Source organism: Bufo gargarizans, chromosome 7, assembly GCF_014858855.1.
Source record: "Bufo gargarizans isolate SCDJY-AF-19 chromosome 7, ASM1485885v1, whole genome shotgun sequence".
Classification (NCBI taxonomy): domain Eukaryota; kingdom Metazoa; phylum Chordata; class Amphibia; order Anura; family Bufonidae; genus Bufo; species Bufo gargarizans.
The window spans coordinates 25,236,229-25,257,490 of NC_058086.1; the positions used below are offsets into that span (position 1 = coordinate 25,236,229).

General features: G+C 45.2%; 1 protein-coding gene across 1 annotated transcript in view; it reads left to right on the forward strand.

The window, feature by feature from the left end:
• The first annotated feature begins 260 nt into the window (after positions 1-260).
• Positions 261-21,262, forward strand: part of C7H3orf84 (chromosome 7 C3orf84 homolog) — a 30,190-nt gene continuing 9,188 nt past the window's right edge. Inside the window, exons 1-2 of the mRNA XM_044302274.1 lie at positions 261-356; positions 9,603-9,716. Coding sequence (XP_044158209.1) covers positions 330-356; positions 9,603-9,716 — 141 coding nt within the window. The 5' untranslated portion in view covers positions 261-329. The remainder of the gene's footprint in view (positions 357-9,602; positions 9,717-21,262) is intronic.

A 21,262-nucleotide genomic window follows, 5' to 3' on the forward strand; every position in this document is an offset into this window, starting at 1 on the left:
ATACGTGTATTTGCTTTATTTCAGACTGCAGTCCCATGTAAACCACAGGCACAAATACAGCACGCACGACGCACCACAAGTAAATCACAGGATACGTTGTTTCTCCTCTGGATTCTGATCCTATTTTCTTCCCATTACAGCAGCTACTATGTTGCAAAGAAGAGCTCTATATTTGATCACTCCCTACTGTTCTCGTTGCTTAGCAACCATGTCAACAGCGCCGTGGTAACGTATTAACAGTATGAGAAACAAAATAGACAGGAGCCATCCCTGTGTCAAGAAGAACATCTGAAAATAAGGATTTGTATGTGGGCCGTGGACAGGGGGCGATGCCTGCGGCAATTACTGGATCCTGGGTAAAGAATAAGATACTTTTTTTTAAATCTTTTTATCTTTTTTTTTACCCTTTTTTATGCTATAGCGAATGTCTCTGATCTCCTGCTGCAAAACCTAAAGCTTAGTACCCCACCTAATGACAGCCACTGGCTGTCAGGGCATGATGAGAGTTGTAGTTTACAGATGGCTACCCTATAGCTATGCCAGTGGCCGTCAGGGGGTTGTAGTTTACAGATGACTACACTATAGTTATGCCACTGATTGTTAGCGCATGATGAGAGTTCTAGTTTACAGATGACCACCCTATAGCTATGCCACTGGCCGTCAGGCCATTATGGGAGTTGTAGTTTACAGATGACTACACTATAGCTGTACGGCTGGCTGTCGGGGCATGATGTGAGTTGTAGTTTACGGATGACTACACTATAGCTGTACGGCTGGCTGTCAGGGCATGATGTGAGTTGTAGTTTATAGATCACTACCCTATAGCTGTACTGTTGGCTGTCAGGGCATGATGAGAATTGTAGTTTACAGATGACTATACTATAGCTGTACGGCTGGCTGTCGGGGCATGATGTGAGTTGTAGTTTACGGATGACTACACTATAGCTGTACGGCTGGCTGTCAGGGCATGATGTGAGTTGTAGTTTATAGATGACTACCCTATAGCTGTACTGCTGGCTGTCAGGGCATAATGAGAGTTGTAGTTTTTAGATGACTACACTATAGCTGTACTGCTGGCTGTCAGGGCATTATGGGAGTTGTAGTTTACAGATGACTACACTATAGCTGTACGGCTGGCTGTCAGGGCATGATGTGAGTTGTAGTTTATAGATCACTACCCTATAGCTGTACTGCTGGCTGTCAGGGCATAATGAGAGTTGTAGTTTTTAGATGACTACACTATAGCTGTACGGCTGGCTGTCAGGGCATGATGTGAGTTGTAGTTTACGGATGACTACACTATAGCTGTACGGCTGGCTGTCAGGGCATGATGTGAGTTGTAGTTTATAGATCACTACCCTATAGCTGTACTGCTGGCTGTCAGGGCATGATGAGAGTTGTAGTTTTTAGATGACTACACTATAGCTGTACTGCTGGCTGTCGAGGCATGATGTGAGTTGTAGTTTACAGATGACTACACTATAGCTGTACGGCCGGCTGTCAGGGCATTATGGGAGTTGTAGTTTACAGATGACTACACTATAGCTGTACGGCTGGGCATGATGTGAGTTGTAGTTTATAGATCACTAGCTGGATGACTGTCTGTTAGGAGACATTAGAGAAAACAAGCAGCCAGAAGGTTAGTCAGCGCCAAATTAGATTGGCGGTCGCTTATTTCCCTCCATTCATGAGTCAAACATGTCCTTTTCTAAGGGGTCTGAGCTGCCAGTCCTCATCTTCACCATGATTACATGTCTATGGTCAGTTTTAGCCATCCCAATATTGCTTTTTGTTTCGTTTAGTTTTTTTATTTTCCATTCCATCCATTTATTTGCATGATTGTGTTTCTAAATCGAAAATTATGTACAGTTCTGTGTATATGCAGCAAATCCGGCAGAGATTTATGATACAAATCAGTTTAGTAGCTGATCCGGAAACCCGATGCCATATAGAACTGGGCAGTGAAGTTACAAGCATCACAGAGGTTTCTTTCCATTTCCATTCAGCATCAGTATAATCACTGTCAATGTATTTCCCGCTGGTATATACAGCCGAGCGTTGTGTACACGCATCCTGGACTAATAGGATGTAAGTCATATGATCAATAAATAGCGCTAATTTCCATCCTCCACTCATATCTTATTTGGATAAACTAGATGGAAATATAACAATCAGAAATTTCCATTTTTATTAAAATAAAAATGTAAAATGATTGATCTCATTAAAGGGCTAGGTCACAGGCATGGCCAACCTGCGGCTCTCCAGCTGCTGTAAAACTACAACTCCCACCATGCCCTGCTGTAGGCTGATAGTTGTAGGCAGTCTGAGCATGCTGGGAGTTGTAGTTTTGCAATAGCTGGAGAGCCGCAGGTTGGCCATCCCTGGGCTAGGACATGCCATCACTTTATCATCAGTGGGGGGTCTGACTTCAGAGGATGAAGGGGACTGCAGTGCTGATACAGTTAGGCCTAGTTCACACGACCGTATGGCTTTTATTGTTTTTTGCAGTCCGTTTTTGAGTTCCGTTGTGTTTCCGTTTCCTTTCCGTTTTTCCGTTCCGTTTTTCCGTATGCCATGTACAGTATACAGTAATTACATAGAAAAAATTGGGCTGGCCACAACATTTTCAATAGATGGTTCAGAAAAAACGGAACGGAAACGGAAGACATACGGATGCATTTCCGTATGTGTTCCGTTTTTTTTGTGGACCCATTGACTTGAATGGAGCCACAACCCGTGATTTACGGCCAAATATAGGACAAGCTCTATCTTTCAACAGAACGGAAATACGGAAACGGAATGCATACTGAACACATTCCGTTTTTTTTGCGGAACCATTGAAATGAATGGTTCCATATACGGACCGTATACGGAACGCAAAAAAACGGCCCGTACACTCGCAAAAAAAAACGTTAGTGTGAACTAGGCCTTAGGCCTCCTGCACACAACCGTTTTTTTCCCCGTTTACTGGCCGTTTTTTGCGTTCCATATACAGTCCGTATACGGAACCATTCATTTCAATGGTTCCGCAAAAAAACGGAATGTACTCCATATGCTTTCCGTTTCCGTATTTCCGTTTTTCCGTTCCGTTTAAAGATAGAACATGTCCTATTATTGCCTGCAAATCACGTTCCGTGGCTCCATTAAAGTCAAAGGGTCCGCAAATAAAATGGAACACATACGGAAATGCATCCATATGTCTTCCGTTTCCGTTTCATTTTTTGCTGAACCATCTATTGAAAATGCTATGCCTAGCCCAATTATATCTATGTAATTACTGTATACTGTATATGCCATACGGAAAAACGGAACGGAAAAACGAAACAGAAACGGAAACACAACGGAAACAAAAAACGGAACAACGGATCCGTGAAAAACGGATCGCAAAACACTGAAAAAGCCACACGGTCGTGTGCAATAGGCCTTAAAAATAGACCTATCGGTCAATATTACAGAGCCACAGAGTATGTTGTCATATGGGGCCTCCATACATAACACCATAACAGAAAGGGCTGTACCACATACCCAAAAAAAATTACCGTACCTATTTTTTTATGAATCTAAGAAATAAAACGTATTTATATGGCACAGCACGGACCCATAGATTACTATGAGCGCCATACTATAGACCTAAGAGAGCATACATACAGTAAGATTCCATTACAGGGCTCACACCCAGTTCTGCAGTAGCTCTGGCACCAGTTCTGTCCATTGGCCACCTACCTTCTGCGCCAGCTACTGCAGGGGTGCCAAGACTGCGATCCCAAAGATCTGAAATGATAGCCTATCCTGATGATACAACATCAATATCCTAAAACCCAGTGAAACCCCTTTAATCCAAGAAATTGAACTTTTTGTTCCTGCAATCAGTCTTATGAAATTCCACAATATTTTGCTGGGAACAAGTTCTAGATAGACAATCAGATTGTGGAATAACGGAATTAGTACTCACGTACACGATCAGATGCGGACCCATTCACTTCAATGGGGTCGCAAAAGATGAGGACATCACACCGTGTGCTGTCCGTATCTGTATGTCCCTTCCACAGCACCCGCCAAAGAAATAGAACGTGTCCTATTCTTGTCTATTTTGCGGGGAAAGGATAGGACAGTTCTACAGAGGTGCAGGGCGCTCCATTCTGCTAAATGCGGCCAATATCCATCTTTTTCGGATCTGCAATTTGGGGACCGCAAAAAATAGCAACAGCCGTGTGCTGAGCCCTGATAGAGAGAGAAAGAAATATCACGCATATTACAGCGACACTCTCATCAAAGACCCCAGACACTTTTACCTAGTGCTTTTTTAAATAAAGTTAACGTATAGAAAGCCTCAAGCATCTACATCCCGAAATGGTAATTTTTCACGCATCATGCATCACACTCCAGTTAACCCTGAACCATCGGAATGACTCCATGAATTATAAATCGTAATCTTCTTTGGGAATTAGAACAATGAACTGCGCGATAACGGAGCTTCTAATAATAATTTTGTAAAACATTCATAAACGCCGTTTGCCCGAAGGCTTCAAGCTGTTTGCTTCGGTGGCAGACACGGGCGGACTGTTCACATTGCGGTTACAAAACTATGTCATTGTCTTGATGCCAAGAGGAAGAATACGGGATTTAGATGGATGCAGTTAATCTCCGCACCAGTGTGATTCTTAGTCATTCTGATTCGGAAGGGATAGATTACATAACTGATCCGCAGTTTACACAGTTTATCCAGTGTGTCATCCGTAACGTAAATTAACATATTAAAAGTAACAGTGCCATAAAAAGAATTTGTGTTGCTTTTTTGGCCTCAAAATTTTATTTTCAGAATTTTTTTTACATGTATGCCAATAAATTGCTAAATAAAGCAAAAACACATCAATATATAGGGCTGCACGGTGGCCCAGTGGTTAGCACTGGTGCCTGGCAGCGCTGGGGTCCTAGGGACAGCTCGATGCTAATGACTGTAAAGCGCTGCGGAATTTAGTAAAGCTATAAAGGTGCATAAAATAATAATAAATAAATATATGGAATATGTCTTAGGGCCCTTTCACACTTGCGTTGTCCGGATCCGGCGTGTACTCCACTTGCCGGAATTACACGCCGGATCCGGAAAAACGCAAGTGAACTGAAAGCATTTGAAGACGGAGCCGTCTTCAAAATGCGTTCAGTGTTACTATGGCAGCCAGGACGCTATTAAAGTCCTGGTTGCCATAGTAGTAGTGGGGAGCGGGGGAGCAGTATACTTACAGTCCGTGCGGCTCCCGGGGCGCTCCAGAGTGACGTCAGAGCGCCCCGTGCGCATGGATGACGTGTTCCATGTGATCACGTGATCCATGCGCTTGGGGCGCCCTGACGTCACTCTGGAGCGCCCGGGGAGCCGCACGGACGGTAAGCATGCTGCTCCCCCGCTCCCCACTACACTTTACCATGGCTGCCAGGACTTTAGCGTCCCGGCAGCCATGGTAACCATTCAGAAAAAGCTAAACGTCGGATCCGGCAATGCGCCGAAACGACGTTTAGCTTAAGGCCGGATCCGGATCAATGCCTTTCAATGGGCATTAATTCCGGATCCGGCCTTGCGGCAAGTCTTCAGGATTTTTGGCCGGAGCAAAAAGCGCAGCATGCTGCGGTATTTTCTCCAGCCAAAAAACGTTCCGTTCCGGAACTGAAGACATCCTGATGCATCCTGAACGGATTTCACTCCATTCAGAATGCATTAGGATAAAACTGATCAGGATTCTTCCGGCATAGAGCCCCGACTATGGAACTCTATGCCGGATCCGGACAACGCAAGTGTGAAAGAGCCCTTAAAGGGAGTCTGTCACCCGCAAAATCAAAGCAAGCACACCGACATGTAGGATAGGTGCCCCCAAAACATAACTATACCTTTTTTTGTGAAATTTAATTTTCTTAATCCTGAGAAATGTTTTTTTTTTTTTTTTATAAGGTTTTTGGTGCACTGTGGGCAGGGCCACTCCATTCAGTGTACGTGGTGTCCCCTATGTCATTGCCACCAAGGAGAGATAGTACCCCCCCAAATCCTGACAGGCCTCTCACTCAGCTAAGCGAGTACTCTACTTTGCACTTATGAGGGGCAATCACCCTGCAACAGCTGTCTGCAGATGAGGTGCTGGCTTAGTTAATATTTGAGTCATGTTTCAAGGCCTATTTAAAGAGCTGAACATCGACTTATAAGATAGCTGCCTTACATCTGGTGGCATTAAGAGCTCATTTGCATCCCTTTCTTCCCAGAATTTCAGAGGGGCATGAATGGCCTATAAGTCTCCTCACGGAGATTAAGGCGCTCTCTCCCCAAGGAGAGATAGTACCCTCTTAGGCCTCGTTCACACTTCAGTGTTTAGTCAGTGATTTCCATCAGTGATTTGTGAGCCAAAACCAGGTACAACTCTAAACACAGAACAGGAGCAGATCTTTCCCTTCTACCTCATGTCTGTGGAGGCTCCACTTCTGGTTTTGGCTCACAAATCACTGATGGAAATCACTGACCAAACACTGAAGTGTGAACGAGGCCTTACTGAGGCATGGAACAAGGGCGTGCTCAAACTACCTGACCAACGCACTGAAACAGTAAACTAGAATCTAATCTACTGTATATAAAATCATAGGTTGGCCCTTACACCCACCTGGAATAACCTGGAATATTGTCAGTACACAGCATTTATTATTTTACATACACCAGAAATGAATATTACAAATATATGACTTATTGGTATATCAACATCAACAGGGCCCTTGCTGTCTATAAAAGAATGCATAAAAATATAAAAAACATATAATATATAAGGATGAAAAATAAAGAATAAAATATAAAGAATATATTTAAAAAATATATATTAAAAAAACACGCAGATGCGTCTATATTAATCAGGAATGCATGTAGGACTCCTGTTTCAGTTGTGCATCATGTAGTCAGCATATTGTAATATCTGCAACCGCTTTCAGATTTCCCTTGTTAGGTAATAGTTTATGGTTTATGCCGCAACTTAGTTTCAATCTCATAAGAGGATAATGTGCTCTTCCAAAACAGTCAATTATTATGTTTGTTGTAGTTCACGCTTGCGCGTTTTAGGCTACTTTCACACTAGCGTTTTTCTTTTCCAGCACTGAGTTCCGTCCTAGGGGCTCAATACCGGAAAAGAACTGATCAGTTTTATCCCCGTGCATTCTGAATGGAGAGAAATCCGTTCAGGATGCATCAGGATGTCTTTAGTTCAGTCACTGAACAGCGTTTTGGACGGAGGAAATACCGCAGCATGCTGCGGTATTCTCTCCTTCCAAAATTCCGGATCAGTTTCCGGAATGCCGGATTGAAATGTATCCGGCATTAAAAATACCGGAATGCCGGATCCGTCGTTCTGGTTTGCGCATGCACAGACCGGTAAAAATGTGGAAATTTTTTTTTGAAATGGATCAGTTTGTCCGTATGGCAAACAAAGAGACGGATCTGTCCTTGCAATGCATTTGTGAGACGGATCCGCCTACAAATGCTGTCCGTTTTCACGCAGATTGCCTGATCCGGCAGGCAGTTCTGGCTCTGGAACTGCTTGCCGGATCACTCTGCCGCAAGTGTAAAAGTAGCCTTACCACCTCCTGTGACAGAGGCCTCCTGTGTCATGGCAGCCGCGGTCCCAGCGGTGTTCCGTCCCGGCGGCGTCTCCTCAGTATGTACAGTATCCAGCACGTGGCCAGATGTGTTGCACAGGTGCACTTGTATCATCACTTGTGTTGGGCTCGAATATTTGAATAGCGAATATTATTCGCGAATATCGTCACTTCAAGAATTCGCGAATATTTAGAATATAGTGATATATATTCGTAATTTCGAATATTCTAGATTTGTTTTCACCAGTAACCTCCCTTCTTGCTTGTGGGCCAATGAGAAGGCTGCAATGTCTTTGTCTGAGCTTAGCAACATGCAAGTTGCCTACCCCCCCCCCCCCCCCCTTACTATATAAGAACCTCCCCAGCAGCTCTTGTGTGCAGTATTTTGCAGATCTGAGAGAGAGAGAGCAGCGACATTGCTGCGCTCTCTGCTCTCCTGTGTCATTACATTAGATAGTTAGTGGGAGATAGTCAGTGTAGGTTAGATAGTGATATAGTGTAGCAGACAAAGGGCTGTGATGTCACAAGTTCACAACAATACTTAGTGCACCAATCACTAATAGGTAGTCAGACCTGTTAAAATTTGAAAATGCACGTATTGCGCCAAAATATTTGCATCATTGGTGCCAATTTTGCAATCGCGAATATATTGGAGCCCTCTATCTGCATATAAAGCTATTGTAATGTTCTTCCGTGCCGACCATTGTCTCCAGTCTCAGGAAACTTCTAGCAGCTATAGTGACCCACGCCTGTATTTCGAGCACATTACACGAATATTACATTGCCGATTTTTCGTGATCAATAAAGTAATCTCGAATTCTCGAATATATGACGAATATTCTACCAAATATTCGCGAAATATTGCGAATTCGAATATTGCCCCTCACACCAGGAGGTATCGGCAGACACGTTCAGCTATGAAGATTCCTCTCTGTGATACAGTTGATTAAGGCTACTTTCACACTATTACCGTCTCAATAGCAGAAAAAAAATGCTTTCCGTTTTGTCCCCATTTATTGTCAAAGAGGACAAAACGTAATTGAACAGAACGGTGTGCTCCAAAATTCATTCAGTTCCGTTTGGTTGCATTATCATACCAGAGAGCAACGCGCAGCATGCCGCGGTTTGCTTTCCGTCCTGGGATGCGGAGCAAAATGGATCCATCATGACCCACGATGCAAGTCAATGGGGACGGATCGTTTAATTCGGACACAGTGTGACAAAATAACAAACGGATCCGTCCCCCATTGATTTTCAATGAAGTTCATGACGGATCCGTCTTGGCTATGTTATAGATAATACAACCGGATGCGCTTTTATTTTATCCTGGAAGTAGTATTTTTGTGCACTTTTGCCCTGCCAAGCCCACAAGTGACCTTGATGGTGAAGGTGGTACACATAGCTGTGTGTGCTCCCCCTCTTATTGGTTGCTTGATGCACACAGAGGTAACTAGGAGCAGGGCACTATATGTGCAGGGTCTGCTCTCCTGAATGTAGATGCCCAATGGCATAGGTAGGTTTAGAGTAGGACCTGCCTGACTGAGACCACCTTGGTGTTGGTAGGCGGGCACAGATATGTTTTGATCAAAATATTTAGGCTGAGAATCTCTGATTTTATCATATCAGAGTGAGGGCTTAGTCCATATATAATGTTTGCATCTATCGTGTTAATGGATTATTATCTGTGATTTTTCTTTTATAAACGTAGCCATGCACATCCGCATATTTATTTATCATATCATGCAGGAGTTTTTTTTCTCTTTTTCTGTGATTTTTGTTTCGCTTCCTCTCCTGCAGGGAGAGAGCGCTTCTCTCTCCTTGTTCTACCGATCGGTGGAGCTCTCAGCACTCCGACCCCCACCAAATAAACCTTTCATATGTCCTTATGACGCATCAAAAGTTTTGCGAATGCTCAGTGACCCTTTAAATAGCATTCTCCAGAGAGACGGTGGCGCAGCTAATTTTTATTCTTGCTCTCTTTTTAGTTCCCTTCTGGCTTTCATGGACACTTCAGAAGCCATATTCGCAATGATGTATGTCAGGACTATCGCATGGAAGCAAGGCCACCACCTCCGAAAGCCTTCACCCAACGAATAAAAGTAAGTCGACCAAAAAACTAATAAAAAAAACAAAACAAAAAAAAGTATGTTCATGTACAAATCTCTGCAGCTTTTTCCCCATAGCGAAACACAGAGTTTGTGTGCAAGTCTTGGATGTAGGGAACCCCCTGTGAAGACTATGTGATTTTTATTGATTGTATTACTTTTAGGATTAAACAGCCTGGAAAAAAGCATAAGGGTACTTTCTGTGACAAAATCTCATGCGTTTCCCACGGTAGAGAAAACGGCTGCGCTGTGCTGTGGGTTCTGCAGTGGGTTTTCAAGCTAAAGTGTGAGCACGGTCCTTCTGTGGCTTTACGAGTGGTCCGCCTGGTAACTGCGCCAAGAATGGACCTTTACATTCTTGGCACAGTCTTCTTGGCACAGTCTTGAAAACCAGCAGTAAAAACCCTTGGCACGAACTGCAGTGCGGCCTCCCATTGAGAGCAGTGGGAGGCCGTTTCAGCGCAGATTCTGCCTGGTTTTTAGCACCGAATTCGCACTGAACCCGCCCTGAAAAAACTTCTTCTGAACATACTCTTAGGCCTCATGCACACGACCGTTGTGTGCATCCGTGGCCATTGTTCCGTTTTCTGTGATTTTCTGCGGACAGTTGAAAACTCGGAAAATGCACCGTTGTTCATCAGCGGCCGTGATCCGTGTTTCCTGTCCGTCAAAAAAAAAAATGTTTTTTGAACGGACAACGGTTCACGGACCCATTCAAGTCAATGGGTCTGTGAAAGAACACGGATGCACACAAGATTGGCATCCGCGTCCGTGATCCGTGGCCGTAGGTTACCTTCATGCAGACGGATCCGAAGATCCGTCTGCATGAAAGCTTTTTCAGAGCTGAGTTTTCACTTCGTAAAAACTCAGATCCGACAGTATATTCTAACACAGAGGCGTTCCCATGGTGATGGGGACGCTTCTAGTAAGAATATACTACGAACTGTATACATGACTGCCCCCTGCTGCCTGGCAGCATCCGATCTCTTGCAGGGGGCTGTGATCCGCACAATTAACCCCTCAGGTGCTGCACCTGAGGGGTTAATTGTGCATATCATAGCCCCCTGTAAGAGATCAGGGGCTGCCAGGCAGCAGGGGGCAGACCCCCCTCCCTCTATTGTATTCTTTTCATTGGTGGCACAGTGTGCAGCCTCTTACAGGGGGCTATGATACGCACAATTAATCCCTTCAGGTGCGGCACCTGAGGGGTTAATTGTGCTGATCACAGCCCCCTGTAAGAGATCGGGTGCTGCCAGGCAGCAGGGGGCAGACATGTACACAGTTCTTAGGATATTCTAACTTGAAGCGTCCCCATCACTATGGGAACGCCTCTGTGTTAGAATATACTGTCGGATCTGAGTTTCACGATCTAACTCATATCCGACAGTATATTCTAACATAGAGGCGTTCCCATGGTGATGGGGACGCTTCAAGTTAAAATATACCATCGGATTGGAGAAAACTCCGATCCGATGGTATAATAGGGATTCCTGACTTTACACTGAAAGTCAATGGGGGACGGATCCGTTTGCAATTGCACCATATTGTGTCAACGTCAAACGGATCCGTCCCCATTGGCTTGCATTGTAATTCAGGACGGATCCGTTTGGCTCCACACGGCCAGGCGGACACCAAAACGATTATATTTCTTCATGTCCGTGGATCCTCCAAAAATCAAGGAAGACCCACGGAAGAAAAAACGGACACGGATCACGGACCTACGGACCCCGTTTTTGCGGACCTTAAAAAAAAAACGGTCGTGTGCATGAGGCCGTAGCTGCAGCCATGTATTTTCTGTCTGCCATACATTCATTTTCCACCATGACGTGGAGCTGGTGGTATTCAGCTTATCATACAAAAAAGGGTCCCACATCTATCAGACATTTATGGCATACCCTATGGATAAACTCTACGTGTCTTACATGGAAATACCCCGTAAAAGGGACCAGAGGCTTTAAGTATGTGGCAAGAGTTAACAGCTCCTTAGCTTTCAGTGTTATATACAGGACTAGCCTTAAAGGGGTTGTCCCAGGATAGGAACTCCTACTGATCACAATATCAGGGCGCCTTGTATCCTCTGTTTGGAGCGGTGATTGACCCCTTAAATATCATGCATTCATTTTGTTTTTGTCCTGCACAGTGCCGAGAATTTATCATGGTAAATCTTACCACTTTTCTCCCAGCCACTTCCTGCACTGTGCTCCGGTCCTCCCTGCAGGTGTTTGTCTTTGTAACGCCCCAGAGTGATGTTACCACTCCTGCACCCTGCTACTGTCTTTATTGGGCTAACACTAATGCCACCTGTGTATTTTTTCCAGGTCCTCCACACTGTGCATTCCTAATTTGTTTGCAACTGTTATGTTCATGTAATGTACCTGGTTCACCAGCAGGTGGCAGCAAACACAGCAGAGCTGTACTTAGATAGAATGGAACTTACCATTCCATTCTAACCCCCCCTCTGGAGAAAAGTGGGCTAGTCCTACTTCCTGCAGGAAGGGTGGGGACCAGTTCGCTCCAGTCTAGTTTACCCCCAGCTAGGGGAAGGGTGTGCAGGGACACATCTCTGCTGGACATGCCCACGCCAGCCAGAGAACCTTAAGCTCTGCTGGCCATGGAGGCCAAAGCTTAAAGCCTCAGGAGCCAGGAGGAAAGTTCCCTGGCCTAATCTAGAGTCAGACTACAGAGAAGAAGTCCAGCATACAGAAGAAGCTGAGTTATACAGCCAGCCTGTCAGTACAGCAGAGCCAGAGAGAAAGATATAGCAGAGTTGAGTTTGCCTGCCAGTTTAATGCTAAAGCCTGCTGGAACCAAGACAAAGCCTGAAACTGTTTGTAGAAACGTTTATTCAAGTAAAGCTGCCATTGAACTCATCTCAAGTTATTTCTTCAAATCCCTCAATTATTCCCCTTATTTATTGCTTCGGGCCAAAGCCTGGGGTCCAGCGGTATCCAGGTAGGAGCACCATGACACACATAAATAGACATTTTAGGCCGCACTATACCACTCAACATTAGAGTGCCCTGGGGGGAGGCCGCCCATTGCATCTTCCTAGCTGCAGCAGGCAACATCCCACACCACATCACCACTGCAGCCATTCACTGTCCACAGCAGTCACAAGACGTACTCTGACGCCTGTGATTGGCTGCATGGTGACGAGGTGTGGACGTAACATCACCTCTGGAACCAGAAAGGTGACGTCAGTGGTGCAGGACCAGAGCATGACTCTGGAAGCGATAGGGAAGAAAAGTGGACATTATGACAACTTTTATTATTCTACTACATTTGCCGCTGGTGTGGATTTATTTATTTTACTCGGGCAACCCCTTTAAGGGACGCAACTAAAGCAATCTCATCCACCCTCCATCTTGTAGGATATAGCTGCACCAGCATACAGGGAAAGGTGCGCATCCCACCTGTAAAAGATGAAAGGATAAAAGCAGAAAGGCCCGGTGTCATCACAGCTCACCGCCATGAATTATAGATACACAGAAGTGGGCTTTGACATTGCCACCTGCGTTCTGTGCAGATGAAGACAGTAAAGGACCTGCCAGCCGCGCAGAAGCCATGTCAGCTCTGCTGATTAAAGCCACATGCTACAGAGGAATCTTTCTCTTTATAATCCTGCTCCGTGGAGCCGTTTGCACACACGTGGCTGTCTCGTGGTTGACGTGCTTGTTTACCGTCTCTTCAGGAGATGTTTACCTCGCATTCCTTCCTTCTCCGACCTTGAGATTAGTGTTTGGAAGTAAGACACAGATCTCCTTACTAGGAAAGATTCTGATGTGTTTATATCATGGCTTCCAGGCCAAACTCTTTTTATCTCTCCATCATAACATCCATGTTTCTAGCCTCACAGGATAACAGCCTGTCCTCGCTGAGAAGATTTGTGGGATCTGCTGTAAAGATCGCTCCTCCGAGATACAAAATGAAATATGTCCTGCGGCCACAATGGCCTACTAATCTGGGAAGGGGTTATCTGTCCTTTTCAACTTTTAACTATCATTTACAAGGAGACTCGAGACAAAGATTTTTTTTCTCCGTAAACCCCACCAGGTCTCGCCCCCATAATAACCTGTGTCTTCGTTAAAGCGGTACCAAATTGACCTCTTAAAGGAAACCTGTCCTCAAGATTTAGACCCTCAAATCTGCCACCAACCTGTTATCCAGGACAGTAACAGTGATGTCCTTTTATCTTCTTAGCGACTCAACATAAGTTAGAAAAAGAAAAGAAGTCTGACTCCTCCAGCCACATGTGGCGCATGCGCAGTGTGCAGATGAAGCCAAGGACCATGTACAGTCCAGTACACATGTGCCAGATGCACTGGAGCTTATGATGATGCACCCAGCCTACTAGACGTCAATGAAGCCAGGACTGTAACCGTCCTGATGAGAGGTTCCCTTTAAATAGCGTCAGCAGAGTGTACCCAAAAACAATATTTAACACAGTCTAAGAAATAAAGGGGTTGGCCAAGGACTGAAACTTTTCAGATATCCACAAGATAGATGATAGGTTCATGATCGTTGGGGATCCTACTACTGATCACAAGAACAGGGTTCTTATTTCTGCGTTAAAATTGTGGTCGAGCATGAGTGCTGCCTCCATTCAAAGTCTATGGGACTGACAAAGAAAGGCCGAGTAGAGTCCGAATGGAGCAGCGGTGCACATACCTGACCGCTGGTCCATTTGAATGGGGAACACAGGACACCCAGGAATCAGACACATCCACTTTTAAAAACAACATTCAGGCTGCCTGCACCTGCCACAAGGGGGAGCTCACCATACAATTTCCACTGAAGTCAATGTGAGCTCCCCCTGGTGGCAGCTGCCAGAAGAGTTTGTCAGGCAGGTGCCTGATCTGGCTTTCAATTCTCCCCTATTTATAGTGACATTAGTATTGGGTGGGCATATGGCATAACGGCATATGCCCGAAACCACTTTCTCTGCAAAGTGGGAGGATCCTTTTACCTGTAATCGGTGTTATGGGGAAAAAGACTTGTCCACAATAATTAAAGGGGGTCTGGTTATTAAGGGGACCCCAAGTTATTGAAAATCCATACTTACCAATATCATTGTTGATAAATTCGGGGCAGTTAAGCACCACTGCTGGGAAATCCCAAACCGTGTGCCCAGGGCCGGTTCTAGGTGAAATGGGGCGAAAAACAATAAGGGAATAAGGGCCCCCCCCCCCCCGACACACGACACTTGCTGACTTTAACGTCCCCCCCCCCCATCACTACAAAAATACAGCTCCCCATACCCCTTACATCCAGTGACGAATCCTTCGATGTAGATGTTCTCTGTCCTCATCTTCTCCTTTCAGACCTTCAGACCAGACCGCCATTTTGTTGCCATTTTCCGTCTCTGCAGTTTGACAACAAAAAAAACTGTACCACTGTGCTCCCCAATACTTTACTGCAGAAACAGATAATACTAGTACCACACAGAGCCCCCCATATAAAATACCCCTTCTTTGTGGCCTCAGTAGAAGCCCCCAGAGTGCCCCATAATAATGTGCCAGTATCAAGTGCCTCTCCATGCCCCCCATGTGCCAGTAACAAGTGTCTCTCTTCCACCCCCCATTTGCCAGTAACAAGTGCCTCTCCATGCCCCCCATGTGCCAGCAACAAGTGCCAAACCCCTCCATGTGCCAGTAACAAGTGCCAACCCCACCATGTGCCAGTATCAAGTGCCAAACCCCCCATGTGCCGGTATCAAGTGCCAAACCCCCCCATGTGCCGTATCAAGTGCCAACCCCCCCATGTGCCGATATCAAGTGCCAAACCCCCCCATGTGCCAGTATCATATGCCAACCCCCCCCATGTGCCAGTATCAAGTGTCAAACCCCCCATGTGCCAGTATTAAGTGCCAACCCCCCCCCATGTGCCAGTATCAAGTGCCAAACCCCCCCATGTGCCAGTATCAAGTGCCAACCCCCCCATGTGCCAGTATCAAGTGCCAAACCCCCCCATGTGCCAGTATCAAGTGCCAACCCCCCCATGTGCCAGTATCAAGTGCCAAACCCCCCCATGTGCCAGTATCAAGTGCCAAACCCCCCATGTGCCAGTATCAAGTGCCAACCCCCCCATGTGCCAGTATCAAGTGCCAAACCCCCCAGATGACTATGGAGATGAGCGCTTCCACAATTGAAGCGTTCATCTTCCTGTGACCTTCCGGTGTCGGGTGGTGGGCTTGGGGGCCCCTAAGGACTCGGGGGCCCGGGGGCAATTGCCCCCCTTGCCAATATGGAAGCGCCGGCCCTCCGAATGTCCCACTTCTGGATGGAGCATATAAATTCCCACCCATTTTTGGCCCAGGACAATCCTAATTAGGCAGCATGTCTCTGAAAATTAGGGGCAGTCCCTGCAAATTCAGGACTGTTGGAAACTATGAGGACTTCTGTCATGAGTTTGTGCAAATTACAATAAAGGATGATTATGACAATCATGCCAAATCCTTTAAAAAGGAAACTGAACCTTAAACGTATAGGGTCTCAGCAGACATCACCTATAGCTGTAGGACATGTGCACATACAGAACGAGATTTGCACTCGGTAACCCCCCCCCCCATACATTCCTTGGATTATTCCATCTTAGCAGACACCATTAGGGCCACTTTTTCCATCACATCGAGGTGAAGATTTCAGAGATAATTATGTAACGTCTCTTTCTCGCTCTCGGCCCCCAGCCCGCGCTCTCTCTTTTACATTTGTATGCACTCTCCAGTCTTTTGCATAACTTGGAAGTTTGGTAATTACTTGACTCTTAATCTAACGGCTCCTATTCAGCTATTCAGGCGCTTAGCTGCCTCCGAAAAGACACAGAAATCCAATTCAGGGAGGTCATTAATGGAAGAGCCTGACAGATTTCAGTCGCTGCTCCTTATATAAAATGCTGTTTGTTCTGTCTGCAGCCTCGGCCTGGACACAGTGCATGCCGCTCGCTGGTAATTCGCAGCTTTCTATTCTTTTTTCATGGTTTTGCTTTGTTGTTTGATGTTTGCATTCGTTTTTACTTGCTCCACTCTAAGGCCCCTTGCAGACGGGTGTGTCCGGATGCGTTGCGTCTGCGATCAGGGAAAATCGTGCGAGTAGGTACCCAATTGCAGTCAGTTTTGACTGCGATTGCGTTCCGATGGTCAGTTTTTATCGCGCGGGTGCAATGCATTTTGCACAAGTGTGATAAAAAACTGACTGTGGTACCCAGACCCGAACCCGGACTTCTTCACTGAAGTTTGGGTTTGGTGTTCTGTAGATTTTATTATTTTCCCTTATAACATGAAGAAGACGATGACGGCTGCGCGAACAACAGGATGAGGTGAGTTAATGGTTTTTTTTTTAACCCCTTTTAGTAAGCATTGTGTATTCAGAATGCTATTATCTTCCCTTATAACCATGTTATAAGGGAAAATAATACAATAAATTGACTTCTATCAATTATCATCTCCTAGAAATCATGCGTGAAAATCGCACCGCATCCGCACTTGCTTGCGATTTTCACGCAGACCCATTCATTTCTATGGGGCCTGCGTTGCATAAAAAACCCCGCAGAATATAGAACATGCTGCGATTTTTACACAACGCACAAGTGATGCGTGAAAATCACCGCTCATCTGAACAGCCCCATTGAAATGAATGGGTCCGGATTCAGTGCGGGTGCAAAGTGTTCACCTTACGCACTGCACCAGCACGGAATTCTCGCCCGTGTGAAAGGGGCCTAAAGGACCCTTTGATCTCTGTCACTTTACCCATTGAATGTCGGACCTCCAACAATAATTTTTTTTACATAGAATAGGTGATCAACACTGTCCATGGACCAACTCTTTTAAATCTCATATTTATTGTACAGATCATAAAAATAAAGCATATTTTCTATTAAACAGCAATATGGTGAAGTTATGACATTTACTTACATAGTATGGCGCCACCTGCTGTTCATTCATTTACATAGTATTGCACCACCTAGTTTAATCACTTACATAGTATGGCGCCACCTGCTGTTCATTCAGTTACATAATATGGCACCACCTGGAATTTATTCACGTGCATAATATGGTGCCACCTGGTATTCCTTTAGTTACATAGTATGGTGCCACCTCAAATTCATTCACTTACATAGTTTGGCACCATCTGAAGTTCATTCACTTACATAGTATGGAACCACTTGGAATTCATTCACTTACATAGCATGGCGCCACCTCGTGTTCCTTACTTACATATTATGGTGCCATCTGGAATTCATTCACATACATAGTATGGAACCATTTGGAATTCATTCACTTATATAGTACGGCGCAACCTGGAATTTATTCACTGACATAGTATGGTGCCACCTGAGTTCATTCACTTACATAGTATGGCACTACCTGCAGCTTATTCACTTACATAATATAGTACCATCTGTTTTTTCACAGTCCACCTACTGAGCTGAGTGTTGGTGGAAATGCATCTTCAGACACTCACTGCAGTCAGGTCTCTGCATAGTGATCATTTGTATGCTGCACAGAAGCCAAGAGAGATGATGTACTGTCCCAGCTATAGCTCTAATTCAGAATCTATCATAATTGTATTATGTTATATCTGTTATCTTCCTATACTTATTGCACTTTGTTAAAGGCATGTCCATTGCATCTCCCTCACTGGAATTACATACAACTGGTGTCACTAGGGGAATGAGTATAGCGAGTTCACTATCTCCAATTGCTTGTACAAGAGATTGTCACTCACTCTTATCAGAGACTTCTCTCACATACATCGTGGCAGAATAAAACGCTTTCTGTCCTGCTTGTCAGAAGAGGAGCAGAGTATCTGCAGTACATTGCAATATAGATGAGGAAACTCCTTCTTCAGGGAAAGTTAGAAGGGACTATATTGTCAGCTGCAAGAAGGAGAAGGAGACTGATTCTGTCAGAGCACATTACCAGCTCTGCACAACTTTTTAAATGAAGATGAGTCACTGGAATAAACCCCTTTAGTTATGGTGTTATTTCACATGCATTTATCTCTATGGATTCAGCAACTATTTGTTATTGTGTGAAGCATTTTCAGAATTTTCCATCTCCTAGGCGGCATTGTTAGAATTAGCTGTCATATGATTAACGTTAATTAGCACCCTGTAATTATTAAACAATATGATTACATGTTGTAGAGCGGAGTGTTTCTTCTTTCCTGTAGCATTCTGTGGATTAAATGATAAATCATACCCCTCAGATGTGAGCTTTGATTATACACTTCCTGATGTCTCCTCACTGTTCACAAGCTTTCTGATATTTATTTCTAGAGATGGCCTTGCGGTTCGACCGGCGGTCGTTTCACGGCGAACTTTGCTAGTTCGCGATTCGCCAAACATGCGAACATATGGCGATGTTCGCATGCTCCATATTCTTTTGCATTGTGCCGAACTTTGACCCATGACACATCCATCAGGTGGGACAGGACAGCCAGTTGAGATGTTTAAGCACATGGACCCCCCCCCCCCCCACCCTGTAACAGAACCCAATCTGGCAGCCATTTTACATTCAGTGTTTTGCTAGTGTAGGGAGAGGTTGCTTTGTGGAGCAGGAACAGACTGTTAGGGACACCAAACGCTAGCTAATAGGGCCAGAAAAGTCCTTTTAAGGACTGGTATAGGTGTGCTATCGATAGGTGTGATACACAGAGGGGTGCAATATACTTATAATATACTTTCTAACATAAAAAGTATATTATAGTGCATTTGTATTGTGAAGCAGTTGTGTGCGGTTTTGCTGCGATACCACAGCTAGACTAGAGGGACAAACACTATTGGAATAACTAATTGCAAATGGTGTGAAATACCTATTGCCCCAAAAAAACATGATTGAGGGGTGCGATATACCTGCTTCCACCAAGTATTGATTCAGGGGTTCTTATACCTGTTTTCACAAAATACTGATTCAGGGGTGCGATATACCTGCTTCCACCAAGTATTTATTCAGGGGTTCTATATACCTGTTTCCACAAAATACTGATTCAGGGGTGCGATATACCTGCTTCCACAAAATACTGATTGAGGGGTGCGATATACCTGCTTCCACCAAATATTGATTGAGGCCTGCGATACACCGGCTTCCGCAAAATACTGATTGAGGGGTGCGACATACCTGCTTAAGCCAAATATTGATTCAGGGGTTCGATATATATCTGCTTCCACAAAATACAGATTAGGGGGTGCGATTTACCTGCTTCCACCAAATATTGATTCAGGTGTTCTATATACCTGTTTCCACAAAATACTGATTGAGGGGTGCGATATACCTGCTTCTACAAAATACTGATTAAGGGGTTCTATATATCTGCTTCCACAAAATACTGTTTGAGGGGTGCGATATACCTGCTTCCAGAAAATACTGATTAAGGGGTTCTATATACCTGCTTCCACAAAATACTGATTGAGGGGTGCGATATACCTGCTTCTACAAAATACTGATTAAGGGGTTCTATATACCTGCTTCCACAAAATACTGATTGAGGGGTGCAATATACCTGCTTCCACAAAATACTGATTGAGGGGTTTGATATACCTGCTTCCACAAAATACTGATTGAGAGGTGCGATATACCTGCTTCCACCAAATATTGATTCAAGTGTTCTATATGCCTGTGATTGAGGACCTGCGATATACCTGCTTCCACAAATACTGCTCTTCTCTAGGGACTTTGGCACAGGGTCATTTTGAAAATGACAGGCAGAGGAAGAGGCAGGCCGTTCCGCAGGGGTGGTAGGGGTCGGGCAGGTGAACCAGGCCGGAGCCTTAAGTGGGAAGTTGGAGAAGCTGTGTGCCATTACGTCAAAGAACGCACCAGAGTTGGTTGAGTGGCTCACTCATCCTTCCGCACCCTTCTCATCCTCTGTATCTGCACCCTCCGCTGTGTGCACCCCCAAAGACACCATCACCATAGCCCCTCCACTCGAGTCAGAGGAATTTTTTTCCCATCCATTCCCAGACCTTACCGATACACAGCTATTCTTGGCATCGGATGAAGGAAGAGGAGGTAGCAACGGCCGCCACCCAGCAGTCTGACGACAGTACCCAGATTAGCCCAAGGAGGATGGTCCCCGCTGTTGCTGCCTACTCCGAGATCTCTAATGTCAGTGGTGGTGAAGGTGGCGATGATGACGTGTCCATGGACGTCACGTGGGTGCCCACAAGAGAGGAAGAGGAGGGGAGTTCAGAGGGAGAGACAGAGCAGCAGATAGGGAGGAGAAGAGAAGCAGGCAGAACCTGCAGTGCACAGGAGGCAAAAAGCAGACTGCAAATGTATCTGGAGCGAGCCATCCACCATGCACGGTCACATCTGGCGCTCCCAGGACGCTGACACATGGCTCCGCAGTGTGGGCTTTTTTTTAACGTGTCCGCTGCTGACAATAGTGTTGCCATCTGCAGCCTGTGCTATTAATGCATAAGTCGCTGTAAGCCCAACACTCACCTAGGGACGAATGCCTTAAGAAGGCACCTGGCCTCCTATCACCGAGCCCAGTGGGAGCAATGCCGTCAGAACCCACAAAGCCAAATTCCCGGCTCTC